General features: G+C 42.9%; 1 protein-coding gene across 2 annotated transcripts in view; it reads left to right on the top strand.

The window, feature by feature from the left end:
- Positions 1–13395, top strand: part of GLS (glutaminase) — a 618398-nt gene that overhangs the window by 362333 nt on the left and 242670 nt on the right. For both annotated transcript variants that reach the window (XM_069733841.1, XM_069733840.1), the window contains exon 13: positions 10433–10564. In XM_069733841.1, coding sequence (XP_069589942.1) covers positions 10433–10564 — 132 coding nt within the window. The remainder of the gene's footprint in view (positions 1–10432; positions 10565–13395) is intronic.

Here is a 13395-nt window from a genome sequence, read left to right as displayed (position 1 = left end):
AAATCCCACCATGACATCCTTAAGGGCTTCAGAGAGACCCTTTCTGAAAATTGCTGCCAGCGCACATTCATTCCACTGAGTGAGTACAGACCACTTCCTAAACTTCTGACAATATATCTTTACCTCATCCTGACCCTGACACAGAGCCAGCAAGATTTTCTCTGCCTGATCCACTGAATTTGGTTCATCATAAAGCAATCCGAGCGCCAGAAAAAACGCATCAACATCACGCAATGCCGGATCTCCTGGCGCAAGGGAAAATGCCCAGTCTTGAGGGTCGCCACGTAACAAAGAAATAATGATTTTCACTTGTTGAACAGGGTCACCTGAGGAGCGAGGTTTCAAAGCAAGAAACAATTTACAATTATTTTTGAAATTCAGAAACTTAGATCTATCCCCAAAAAACAAATCAGGAATTGGAATCCTAGGCTCTAACATCGGATTCTGAACCACAAAATCTTGAATGTTTTGTACCCTTGCAGTGATATTATCCATCCAAGAGGACAGACCTTGAATGTCCATATCTACACCTGTATCCTGAACCACCCAGAGGTAAAGGGGAAAAGAGAGACAAAACACACTGCAAAGAAAAAAAAATGGTCTCAGAACTTCTCTTATCCCTCTATTGAGATGCATTAATACTTTGGGCCACCTGTACTGTTATGACCTGGTGGTGAGGACAATAATGGACCTGGTGGTAAAGAGCACACGGAATGACCTGATAGATACTAATAATACAGGACAAGCTCTGAGACGTGGGAACTCTGCTGACCGCAATCCCTAATCCTATCACACACACTAGAAATAGCCGTGGATTGCTCCTAGCGCTCCCTATGCAACTCGTCACAGCTTAAGGAACTAGCTAGCCCTAAAGATAGAAAAATAAAGCCTACCTTGCCTCAGAGAAATTCCCCAAAGGAACAGGCAGCCCCCCACATATAATGACTGTGAGTTAAGATGATAATTACAAACGCAGAGATGAAATAGATTTAGCAAAGTGAGGCCCGACTTACTGAGCAGACAGAGGATAGGAAAGGTAACTTTGCGGTCAGCACAAAAAACTACAAAAAGACCACGCAGAGGGCGCAAAAAGACCCTCCGCACCGACTCACGGTGCGGAGGCGCTCCCTCTGCGTCCCAGAGCTTCCAGCAAGCAAGACAAAAATCAAAATAGCAAGCTGGACAGAAAAAATAGCAAACAGAGAAAAGCAAGCAGGAACTTAGCTTCTGCTGGGAAGACAGGTCACAAGAACGATCCAGGAGCGAACTAGACCAATACTGGAACATTGACAGGTGGCATGGAGCAATAATCTAGGTGGAGTTAAATAGAGCAGCAAGCCAACGAATTAACCTAGTCACCTGTGGAAGGAACCTCAGAAGCCGCAGCCCCACTCACAACCACCAGAGGAAGCCCACGGACAGAACCAGCCGAAGTACCATTCATGACCACAGGAGGGAGCTTAACAACAGAATTCACAACATATACCCCAATATTAGCAAAGAAAAGGAGAAAATCCAGCTTCTTAGATAAAAAAAAAATTGTAGTTTATTTAATGAATGTAAAAATATTATTGCAAGAAATCCATGGTGATCTAATATCTACGTGCTTCAAACACTGAGCAAATGGCAGAAAGAACCATAGCGCAGTATATACCGCATTGTAACCAATGGGATTAATTAAACAAAACATGTGATAATAAAATATGCAAAGTGGTTAAAACGTTTGTTAATACAGTTTATCACAAAGAACATTTCTCCTATTTGACAGGGAGGATAATCTGAAAAACTAGTAATGGTACATGATCTCTTTACGAGCATTTAAGCCCTTGGGGAAATAAACTCCTAGGTAATATATCCAGAACACCCCTCTGTTTAACAAAGGTCTTTTTAGGTCTCCTCCTCTAGGTAACTTCTGCACCCTTTCTATGTCAGTCACTTTAACAGGTGCAGCAGAGCGATCATGATGAGCAGTAAAGTGCTTTGAAGCATATGATACTGAAGAGTTTGCACTTGAGGGAGAAAGAATATCAGTATTATGTTCAGACTGATGTACTTTTACCTTCCTGGTGGTACAACCTTTATTATAGCCAGGTTACATTTAATGCATTGAATCATATAGACCACTTTTTGTGAATTACAGTTGATGTACTGTTTAATTTTAAAATATTGTGATGCATCATGATTAGCAAATGTATGTGAAAGAGTAGAATGGCTTCATGTTCGGAATTTATTGGTTCCACATTTGTAAAAACCCGGGTAATTTAGCCAGGTTTTACTCTGATAAGTAGCATCTAGGAGACTGGGAGATATGTTGCCCAATGTGACTGCTGTTTTTGCAACAAATGAACATCCTGAACGGAAAATTTCAGCTAAATATGGATCCTCATAAAGAATGGGGATATGTTTGAGGACCTGTTGTTTAATTTGATTGAACTGTGGGCTATATGTCAGCGATAATACAGCTTGTTTCTCACTAGATGTAACGTATATACTCGAGTAAAAGCTGACCCGAGTAAAAGCCAAGGCACCTAATTTTGCCATGGAAAACTGGGTAAGCTTATTAACTCGAGTATAAGCCGGGTATGCATTGTCCCCTCATCCCTGTCCTGCTATGTGTGGCTCCCCTAGTTGTTTGCATGGCTCGGCATCCTCCTCTGTGTATGCATGGCTCCCCCGTACTCCCCCATGTATTATGGCTCCCCCGTGTATGTATGGCTCCCCGTACTTCCCCGTGTATGTATGGCTCCCCCGTACTCCCCCTTGTATGCATGGCTCCCCCGTGGATGTATTACTTCCCGTGTATGCATGGCTCCCCGAACTCCCCCGTGTATGTATGGCTCCCCCGTTCTCCCCATGTATGCATGGTTCCCCCGTTCTCTCCCATGTATGCATGGCTCCCCCGTACTCCCTCATGTATGCATGGCTCCCCATACTCCGCTGTGTATGCACGGCTCCCCCATACTCCCCCGTGTATGCACGGCTCCCTCTTACTCCACCGTGTATGCACGGCTCCCCCGTACCCCCGGGTGTATGCATGGCTCCCTCGTACTCTCCCGTGTATGCATGGCTCGGCTCCCCTCCCTCCCCCATCATACTCACCCCCTCCTGGCACGGTCTGTGCACTCCCCTGCTTCTCCGTTGTCCAGTGCTTTCAGCTCTCCTCTGCTCAGCGGTCACGTGGTACTGCTCATTAAGGTAATGAATATTTCCTTCCCGCCTGTGGGAGTGGAGACGCGTACATATTCATTACCTTAATTAGCAGTACCACATGACTGCTCTGCGCAGGAAGAAGCTGCTGGTGCCCGGACAACAGAGATGCAGGGATGAAGATCCAGCTACGGAGGGTGAGTATTGATGTCCGAATCGTGTATAAGCCGAGGGGGCATTTTCAGCACAAAAAAAGTGCTGAAAATCTCAGCCTATACACGAGTATATACGGTAACTTGTTTCCTGTTTGTATTATCATATGTTAATTTTTGCCATTTTTATTTTTTACAATGTTAGACTCCCGATTTAATATCCGGTGTGGATAACCTCTGCTGGAAAATTTGAGAGTCTTCAAATTTAGTTGTTAACTCAAATTTCCTAGTGAAGCATGTGAATTTGCCCACTTAAATTGACTTTACAGTGTGTCTAGGATGGCTTCTGCTGGCATGTAAGATAGTGTTATCTGACAAATGTTTAACATAGGTAGTTTTGGAAATGACATAATCAGGTATACTCTCCAATTGTAGATCTAAAAAAGAAATGGAAGTTTTGTTAGCAGAAAAGGTAAAGTTCAAATTACAATGATTGTTATTAAGGTACTGTACAAATTCTGGTATGGTGGCTATATCACCCCTCCATATTAGCAACAAATCATCTATGTGTCTACTATACCAGAATATAGATGTGAGAAATGGGTTTTCTGGACTGTACAAATAACTTTCCTCCCAATAAGCCATAACTAAATTGGCTAAAGAAGGTGAATGTTTAAGAAACTCCTCTATGCTGTAAACATTTTTTTTAATCAAAAGAGAAGTAGTTACACTTCATAAGGAATTGGGTTACTTGAATCATGTACTATATTATATTTTTCAGACTATAAGATGCACTTTTTTCCTCCCAAAATGTGGAGGAAAATGGGAGTTTGAGTCTTATAGTCCGGATATATTGGCTCTGGCTGAGGTGGCGGAGCGGAATCGGAGGAGCAGCGGGTCACAGAGGCAGGAGTCGGCTGCTCCGGCTAACTCCTGTGCCTGCTGCTAAAGAGAAATGAATTTGCACTGCATTCCATGCCCATGGGCATGAAGGGCAACTAATATTCATTTATTCCTGGCATCATGGTATGACTGACTGGCCCCATCTCCTTGCTGGTATGATTGGCTCCATCCCAGTCCTGATATCCATGGCCCCATCAGAAAAGATAAAAAAAAAAGCTAAAAAAACCCTTTACTTTTACCTTCCTCCGCTCCCTCACAGTGGCAGCGTCCTGTTCCGGTGCCAGCGGCTGCTAAATGCTTGTAAGCAGAGCATGGCAGGGACATCATGCGGTGCTCAGAAGCAGAGCACAGCTGCCCGAATACTCACCGGGTGTTCATCAGAGATCGCGGTGAGTATCCATTCCTCTTCAGTAGCACGCACTGTCAGCCGCCTGCTTCCTGCTGCCGGTGGTCACGTGTGCAGATACTTAAGAGAAATTAATATTAAGAATAATCATTTCTCTTAAGTTTAGGCATTCGTGACCGCCGGCAGCAGCAGGAAGCAGGCGGCTGACAGTGCGCGCTACTGAAGAGAAATGGATACTCACTGCTCTCTGCGATGAACGGTCCCGGTGAGTATTCCGGTAGCTGTGCTCAGCTGGTGAGCAGTGCATGATGTTCCTGCCATGCGCTGCTTACAAGCATTAACCAGCTGCTGGCACCGGAGCAGGATGCTGTCACTGCGAGGGAGCGGAGGAAGGGAAGTGTAAAGGTTTGTTTTTTTTAATCTTTTCTGATGGGGCCATGGATACCAGGACTGTGATGGGGCCAATCATACCAGCAAAGGGATGAGGCCAATCAATCATACCAGGAACTGTATGGGGGCCAGTCAATCATACCAGGAACTGGACCGGGCCAATCAATCATACCAGGAACTGGATCGGGCCAATCAATCATACTGGGAACTGAATGGGGCCAATCAATCATACCAGGAATGGGATGGGGCTAATCAATCATACCAGGAACGGGAAGGGGCTAATCAATCATACCAGGAGCGGGATGGGGCCAATCAGTCATATCAGAATTAGAATGGGACCATGCATACCAGGACTGGGATTGGGCCAATCATACCAGAATAAGGATGGGGCCATGCATACCATGATAAGAATGAAGGGACCATATTTACCAGGTTAGGGCATCTTAAGTACAGAATTGAACACATTTTTTGCTTCAAGTTTTTTTCCCCTAATTTCCACCTCTAAAACCTAGGTACATCTTATAGTCCGAATAAATGGTACATGCATAGATCATCTGAATAGTTACTATGTTTGGCAAGATAACATTCCAGAGCTTCAAGAGCTATATCTTATGTGATGGAAGTATTTAGTGCGGCTACATCACAACTCGGCCAAGAAAGTTCATCTGTCCAGACAATGCTTGCAAATTGGTTCAATACATCACGGGAGTCCTTTACAAACCCAGGAGTTTTTTATGACAGAGATTGGATAAGTGAATCTAGCCATTCACTGAGGTGCTAAGAAATTGAACCGATGCCCGAAATAATAGGTCTCATTGGTGGTGGATCTATTCCTTTATGTACTTTGGGGAGAGCATGCGTTATTGGGGTAATGGGGTGATCAACTGTGTGATAATCCCTCTGTGGTAAGAGCTCCCAAAGACACCCCGAATTATTTTGTTTATGTCCTTCTGGATCTTAAAAATAGGATCGCACATTAATTTCTGATAGATGGAATCATCTTCCAACATGAGTGTGATTTGGGAGAGATAAACATTAGTGTCCATTACCACTACCATATCTCCTTTATCTGCCATTCTTATAGTAATGTCCAACAATTTTTTAAAATCCTGTAAGACATGCCATTGTGCTGAAGATATGTTGCTATAATGTCTGTGAGATTTGGTTTAAGTATCCAGGTTTTTCAGCTCTCTCTTAATTACATCTTCCAATTACATCTTGGAAGCGTTCCATGCAGTCCACTCATGACTGTAGAGCAGTGTTCCCCAAGTCCGGTCCTCAAGAGCCACCAACAGGTCATGTTTTGAGGATTTCCTTAGTATTGCACAGGTGATGGAATGCTTGCCTGTCCAGGTGATGCAATTATCAACTGGGCAATACTAAGGAAATCCTGAAAACATGACTTGTTGGTGGCTCTTGAGGTCCGGACTTGGGGAACACTGCTGTAGAGGATAGAAGAAAGGATTTTTCATGTTAAAACAGGTCACCTGACAAATGTTCCTTTCAGTCAACAAATCACTGTCTTGCAAACTTTTTAGATCCACCAATACCATCTGTTCTGTATCCAAGAAGATGTAATACCCTATGGATAAGCAATATGATATCTATAAATTTGGAGTAAGTTTTTGGAGGGTTATATAGCAACGGAATGTATCCAAGAAGATGTAATATCCTATAAGTGAGCAATATGATACCGATAATTTTGGAACAAGTTTTTTGAGGGTTATATAGCAACGAAATGTACTGCAGACCATGGAACAGTCTGTGGGTGAGCATTATAATACCGATAAATTTAAAATTTTTGAACAAGTTTGTTAAGGGTTTTATAGCAACAAATTAACCAAAGAAGATGTAATACCTTATGGGCGAGCAATATATTACCAATAAATTTTGAACACCTTTTTTTGAGGCTTTTAGAGCAACAAAATGTACCCAAGATTATGTAATACCTTAAAGGGAACCCCGACAGCAGGATTGTGCACTGTAACTTACAGACACTGTCAGGTTGGTGCCGTTATACTGATTATAATGATATCTTGAGGTTGATGAAATCCATCTTGCGGTTATTTTTAATCTTTTGTTTTCAGTTAATGATATGCCTGTGCCCCGGGGCGGCCTGTGGGGGGATCTTTATATGGAGCTCTGATTAGGTAGTCATAATGCAGACTGCTGACAGGTCACTGATCCCTCAGTGACCTGCCCCCTAGTTTGCATAATGAATACTTGTACATACTGAGGAAAAAAAAACCTTCTGCAGGCAGATGCCAGCCATAGCACCTGCGCTGCAGCATAATCGAATGTTTAATGTGTAGTTACTACTAGAGATGGGCGGACACTTGGATGTTCAGGTACAGCCGAACAGTTACAAAAAGTTTGAGTTTGGGTACCAGAACAGTACCCTGACCCTAACCCCTACCCCATTCATTTGAGTGGGGGGCTTGAACCGCCGATCACAAGCGGTGTTTGCTGCGCTGTCTTCCACATTACAGCGCAGCAAACACCGCTTGTGATTGGCGGTGAAATCATCCCCGCCAGTCAGAGAGCCGCGTTCCCACGTTGTCAAAAGGCAGTGTGAATGCTCACCTGTGATCGGAGGTATAAAGTTTACCTCCGGTCACTGGTGTCAGCTGATGGGACAACTGCTCCCATCATTCGACACCTGCTGTCGCTAATAACATTGTGAGCAGGAGCGGCAGGTGAGAGTATTCATCAGCCACTCCTGCGCTGTAAATAAATAATAATTTAAAAAAAACAGCGTGGGTTCCCCTGTATTTTTGTTAACCAGCCAGGCAAAACTCACAGCTGGGTGCTGCAACCCTCAGTTGTCAGCTTCAACAAGGCTAGTTATCAAGAATAGAGGGGTGCCCACGCTGTATTTTTTAATTTTTTAAATAATTTACAAAAACGGTGTGGGGTCCCCCCATTTTTGACATTCAACCTTGCTAAAACAGACAGCTGGGGGCTGGTATTCTCAGGCTGGTAAGGGGCCATGGATATTGCCCCACCCAACCTAAAAATAGCAACACGCAGCTGCCCAGAAAAGTCACATCTATTAGATGCGCCAATTCTGGTGCTTTGCCCGTCTTTCCCATTGGCCCTATAGCGATGGTAAGTGGGGTTAATATTTGTGGGGTTTATGTCACCTTTGTATTGTTAGGTGACATCAAGCCCACGGTTTAGTAATGGAGAGGCGTCTATAAGATACCTATTCATTACTAATCCAATAGTTATATGGTTAATAAAGACACAGCCAGAATAAAGTCCTTTAATTGAAAAAATGACCGACTCCTTTAATGATCTCAATTATACCATACTTACGACCTCAACTAATTCCACCGAAGCCCTCGATCTCCTGTAATAAAAGTAAGATAAAAAAAGACAATATACCATACCTGTCCATTCTGTCCCACGCCATAATCCATGTCTGGGGGATAAACTGTTTTCAACCTGGATGGTGCCAAGATGTAACAGTCCAGGCTGAGAACCAGTGATGACTGAACTCAACTGCAGCCTCAGTGACCGGTGGTGACGTCATTGAGGTTACGTCCAGTCACTGAGGCTCCGTTCCCAGCCGAGCTGAACTGCGGTGACATTGGTGAGATCCCTGCTAGCACTGTGAGAAAAACTCCCACGCTTCGTCATCCACCACATCCTTTTCCACCACTGCACCCTGGACCTCTTGACTTCGTGACTTAACAACAACAAAACTTAGCGCCAATCTTCCTAATTATCTCAAACTTGTCATTCCGAACCGTTATGTTCTTGTGGGTGTATCTGCTCTAAGGTTTGTTGCTTCACTAAACAGCATGCCATCCTGTCCTTCTTGGAGTATGCAGATTGAGAGACCACAAACAAAAAATTATATTGTGAAGAGCTCCTCAGAGTGTGCTATTGTGGGATCACTAGTCTCCTGGGACTCAACATGGTGGAAAGGAGGAGGATCAGGTTGAGGATTAACTGATCCATACTTTAGGCTGGTGAGACTGGACCGTGTGGAAGACTATATGGTCCTGCCAGGCCTGCTGGAAGCATTATCTGCTATCCAACCGATGACATGTTTGCACTGCTCTGGCTTCAGAAGTGGTGTACCATACCTCCTTGCAAAGTGGGACTGGAACCTATGTGTTGTGGATGGGCACATTTCTCGTGCTCCAAAAACAGGCGTAGTTACACCTGCCCCACGTCCTAGACATCTGCGTGCACCATCATCAGCACTTCCACTTACCCATCCCTTAAAGCACACATTTTTTAATTGCTTGGTCTATTGAAACAAAGTTTATTTTTAATTAAAAAAAAAAATTGGTCACCTACAGCAATCAAAGGGTTTTTTGTGAGTTTACTCCACCATAGTGTGACAGAACGCAAAAGTGTATGAATGACAATCAAAGTCAGTCCAGTTTTAGAGATCACAGAAATGTTCACAGACCACGTAACACTGTATGTATGAGAAATAGGAACCTGCAACATTTTTAAAAGCTTTTTAGCAGTATTATAGATCACAGAAATTAACTCCACACTACAGGATAATGGATAGCTGAGAAGTGTAGTCCAGTAAAATGTTTCAATGATTTTTGGGTGTGTTATATAACACAAAAAAGGACCTCAAAGTACATAATACTTGATGGATCGAAATATATTAATTTTTTTTAGCCCCACCCCCCCAAAAAAAAAAAATTGCAGCTGTATGTTTGCCAACGGACTGCACAGGCCAATTCCCTGTCTACAAACTATTCTGTCACTCTCTTTGCTTCTGAAACTCTCACTCCCTCCTTAGGCTAAGTGCAGATGTATGTGCTACAAAGTATTAGCCCTTAGAAGGGCTATTAGTATGATGGCTCAGCTTCAGCACCAGTATCTACACTACAGGCCTCTGATTCATTATATTGTGCACACAGGCCTAGACCTGCAATCTCTCCAGCCAATCACAGTAATGCCACAACCAAGATGGCTACGTCATTACAGTGACTCGCAGGCAATCCCTGCATTCTTATTGGATGTGTAACAGCCGCCAAAGATGCAAAACGGGGTTTCATGTTTTACATCAAGCATCGTGCTTTACTCGCCAAGTAAAGAGCACATTCGAGCACCATGATACTTGTGTGATAACCGAGTATCACCGAGCACGTTCGCTCATCCCTATTGCTAGTCTTTTTCTCTCTGCGTGCTATAAGACTGCACATGCACAGCTCTCATTGCAAAGGATGGAGAAAGGTATGCCTATGACTGCATAATGTAACTTTATGATAAGGAAGTGTATTGTCACTAAAGTCCTGGACTGGTTAAACTTGAATAGGCATATAACTACAAGGGTGATGAGTTGCAGAATGCAAAGGAGAAAGACACAGGCAATGTGCTTTCACAGTAATTGCATAGATATTTCACATATGCATAGATCTTTGTGTTGAAACAAAATGTGATGTTGGAATAACCGCTTTATGAGCGTTTATTCATGCAATATGCTTTAAGTTGTAATTACTTCTCTTATCTTTTATAGGTTGGTCTCCCAGCAAAGTCTGGAGTTGCAGGAGGTATCCTTTTGGTAGTTCCTAATGTTATGGGCTTGATGTGCTGGTCTCCACCATTGGATAAATTAGGAAATAGCGTTCGTGGGATTCAGTTTTGCCAGGTTTGTATGATATAGTAGGTGAATTAACAGAGGTATGCAACATTTGGGATTATGAAATTTTTGTTCGCATCCATTGACTGATTCTTATACTTTCTTATGCCCTGATTTAAAAAAAACACTTCTATTTTTAGCCATCACATGTGGATTTTTGCGCAAGATGCCCATGAAATTACGTACCAGCGAGATGAACAAGAAAAATCTTTAATGTAGCTAAAAATGTACACAATATTATATATAAAAAAATTATTGAACATTCATTTTGCAACTTTATTGGAAATTCTTGTGCCTTTTCCATTTCACTTCAAAGCTTTTCTTGATACCTTTTCTCTTATAGAAAGCTTGTGGATCTTCTCTGTGAAGCATCCAGCAGTAGTCCCCCATTCAGCAGCAGTCGTTCCATCTCCTTGATATCCTGATGAACTCTCTCCTTGCTCTTTGCTAACAGCACCAAGATTCTCAGGAAAGTAGTTCAAATGGGAATGTGAGAAATGTAACTTCAAATTCATCAGACAACCCAAGGCTTTGAAACATTTCAGTATGTTCTCCACGATGGACTTAAATTTTAGGTCTTGGTTGTTACTTAGAAATTCCTTAACAACTTCTTTAACCCCTTCGTGCCACGCGCCGTACTAGTACTGCGCTGCCGGCACTGCATTTGTGCCAGCAGCAGTACTAGTACGGCGCACCGATCACCGCGGTCTCGCGCTGAGCGCCGCGGTGATCGGGTGCGGGTGTCAGCTGTATATAACAGCTGACACCCTGCAGCAATGCCCACGATCGGCGCTATCGCCGATCACGGGCATTTAACCCCTCTGATGCCGCTGTCAGTAGTGACAGCGGCATAGAGGGGGATCGCGCAGGGACGGGGGCTCCCTGCGCTCTCCCACCGGAGCAACGCAATGAGATCGCGTTGCTCCGGTGACCCGGAAGGAGTCCCCGGATCCAAGATGGCCGCCGGACTCCTTCCGGGTCATGAAATGACCTGGCTAGCCGGCGCCTGCTGAGAGCAGACGCTGGAAAGCCAGCTAAACTGCCTGTCAGATCGTTGATCTGACAGATGTGCTATGCACAGTGTCAGATCAACGATCTGATCTAATAAAGAGATGTCCCACCCTGGGACAATGTTAGAAAGTTAAAAAAAAAAAAAAAAAAAATCCCCAAATAAAAAAAAAAAAAAAAAATTCCCAATAAATCCATTTATTTATGTAAATTAGAAAAAAAACAATAAATGTACACATATTTGGTATCGCCGCGTCCGTAACGACCCGCTCTATAAAACTATCCCACTAGTTAACCCCTTCAGTGAACACCGCAAAAAAAATAAATAAAAAACAAGGCAAAAAACATTGCTTTATTATCATACAGGCGAACAAAAAGTGGAATAACACGCGATCAAAACGACGGATATAAATAACCATGGTACCGCTGAAAACGTCATCTTGTCCCGCAAAAAAAAACGCCGCCATACAGCATCATCAGCAGAAAGATAAAAAAGTTATAGCTCTCAGAATAATGCGATGCAAAAACAATTATTTTTTTATATAAAATAGTTTTTATTGTGTAAAAGCGCCAAAACATAAAAAAAATTACATAAATGAGGTATCGCTGTAATCGTACTGACCCGAAGAATAAAACTGCTTTATCCATTTTACCACACGTGGAACGGTATAAACGCCCCCCCCCTAAAAGAAATTCAGGAATTGCTGGTTTTTGTTCATTCCGCCTCCCAAAAATCGGAATAAAAAGCGATCAAAAAATGTCATCTGCCCGAAAATGTTACCAATAAAAACGTCAACTCGTACCGCAAAAAACAAGATCTCACATGACTCTGTGGGCCAAAATATGGATAAATTATAGCTCTCAAAATGTGGTGATGCAAAAACTATTTTTTGCAATAAAAAGCGTCTTTTAGTGTGTGACAGCTGCCAATCATAAAAATCCGCCAAAAAAACGCTATAAAAGTAAATCAAACCCCCCTTCATCACCCCCTTACTTAGGGAAAAATAATAAAATGTAAAAAAATGTATTTATTTCCATTTTCCGGTTAGGGCTAGGGTTAGGGTTGGGGTTAGGGTTTCAGTTATAATTGTGGGTTTCCACTGTTTAGGCACATCAGGGTCTCTCCAAACGCGACATGGCGTCCGATCTCAATTCCAGCCAATTCTGCTTTGAAAAAGTAAAACAGTGCTACTTCCCTTCCGCGTTCTCCTGTGTGCCCCAACAATGGTTCCCCCCAACATATGAGGTATCAGCGTTCTCAGGACAAGTTGGACAACAACTTTTGGGGTCCAATTTGTCCTGTTATCCGTGGGAAAATAAAAACGTGTGGGCTAAAATATCATTCTCGTGGAAAAAAAATATTTTTTATTTTCACGGCTCTGCGTTATAAACTGTAGTGAAACACTTGTTGGTTCAAAGCTCTCACAACACATCTAGATAAGTTCCTTGGGGGGTCTAGTTTCCAATATGGGGTCACTTGTGGTGGGTTTCTACTGTTTAGGTACATCAGGGGCTCTGCAAATGCAACATGACGCCTGCAGACCAATCCATCTAAGTCTGCATTTCAAATGGCGCTCCTTCCCTTCCGAGCTCTGCCGTGCACCCAAACAGTGGTTCCCCCCAACATATGGGGTATCAGCGTTCTCAGGACAAATTGGACAATAACATTTGTAATCCAATTTCTCCTGTTACCCTTGGGAAAAAAAAAATTGCGGGCTAAAACATCATTTTGTGGAAAGAAAAAATGATTTTTTAATTTTCACAATGCTACATTCTAAACTTTAGTGAAACAATTGGGGGTTAAAAGTGCTCACCACACATCTAGATAAGTT

Source organism: Ranitomeya imitator, chromosome 7 (assembly GCF_032444005.1).
Source record: "Ranitomeya imitator isolate aRanImi1 chromosome 7, aRanImi1.pri, whole genome shotgun sequence".
NCBI classification, from domain to species: Eukaryota; Metazoa; Chordata; class Amphibia; order Anura; family Dendrobatidae; genus Ranitomeya; species Ranitomeya imitator.
This window is presented reverse-complemented; position numbering and strand designations above follow the sequence as displayed.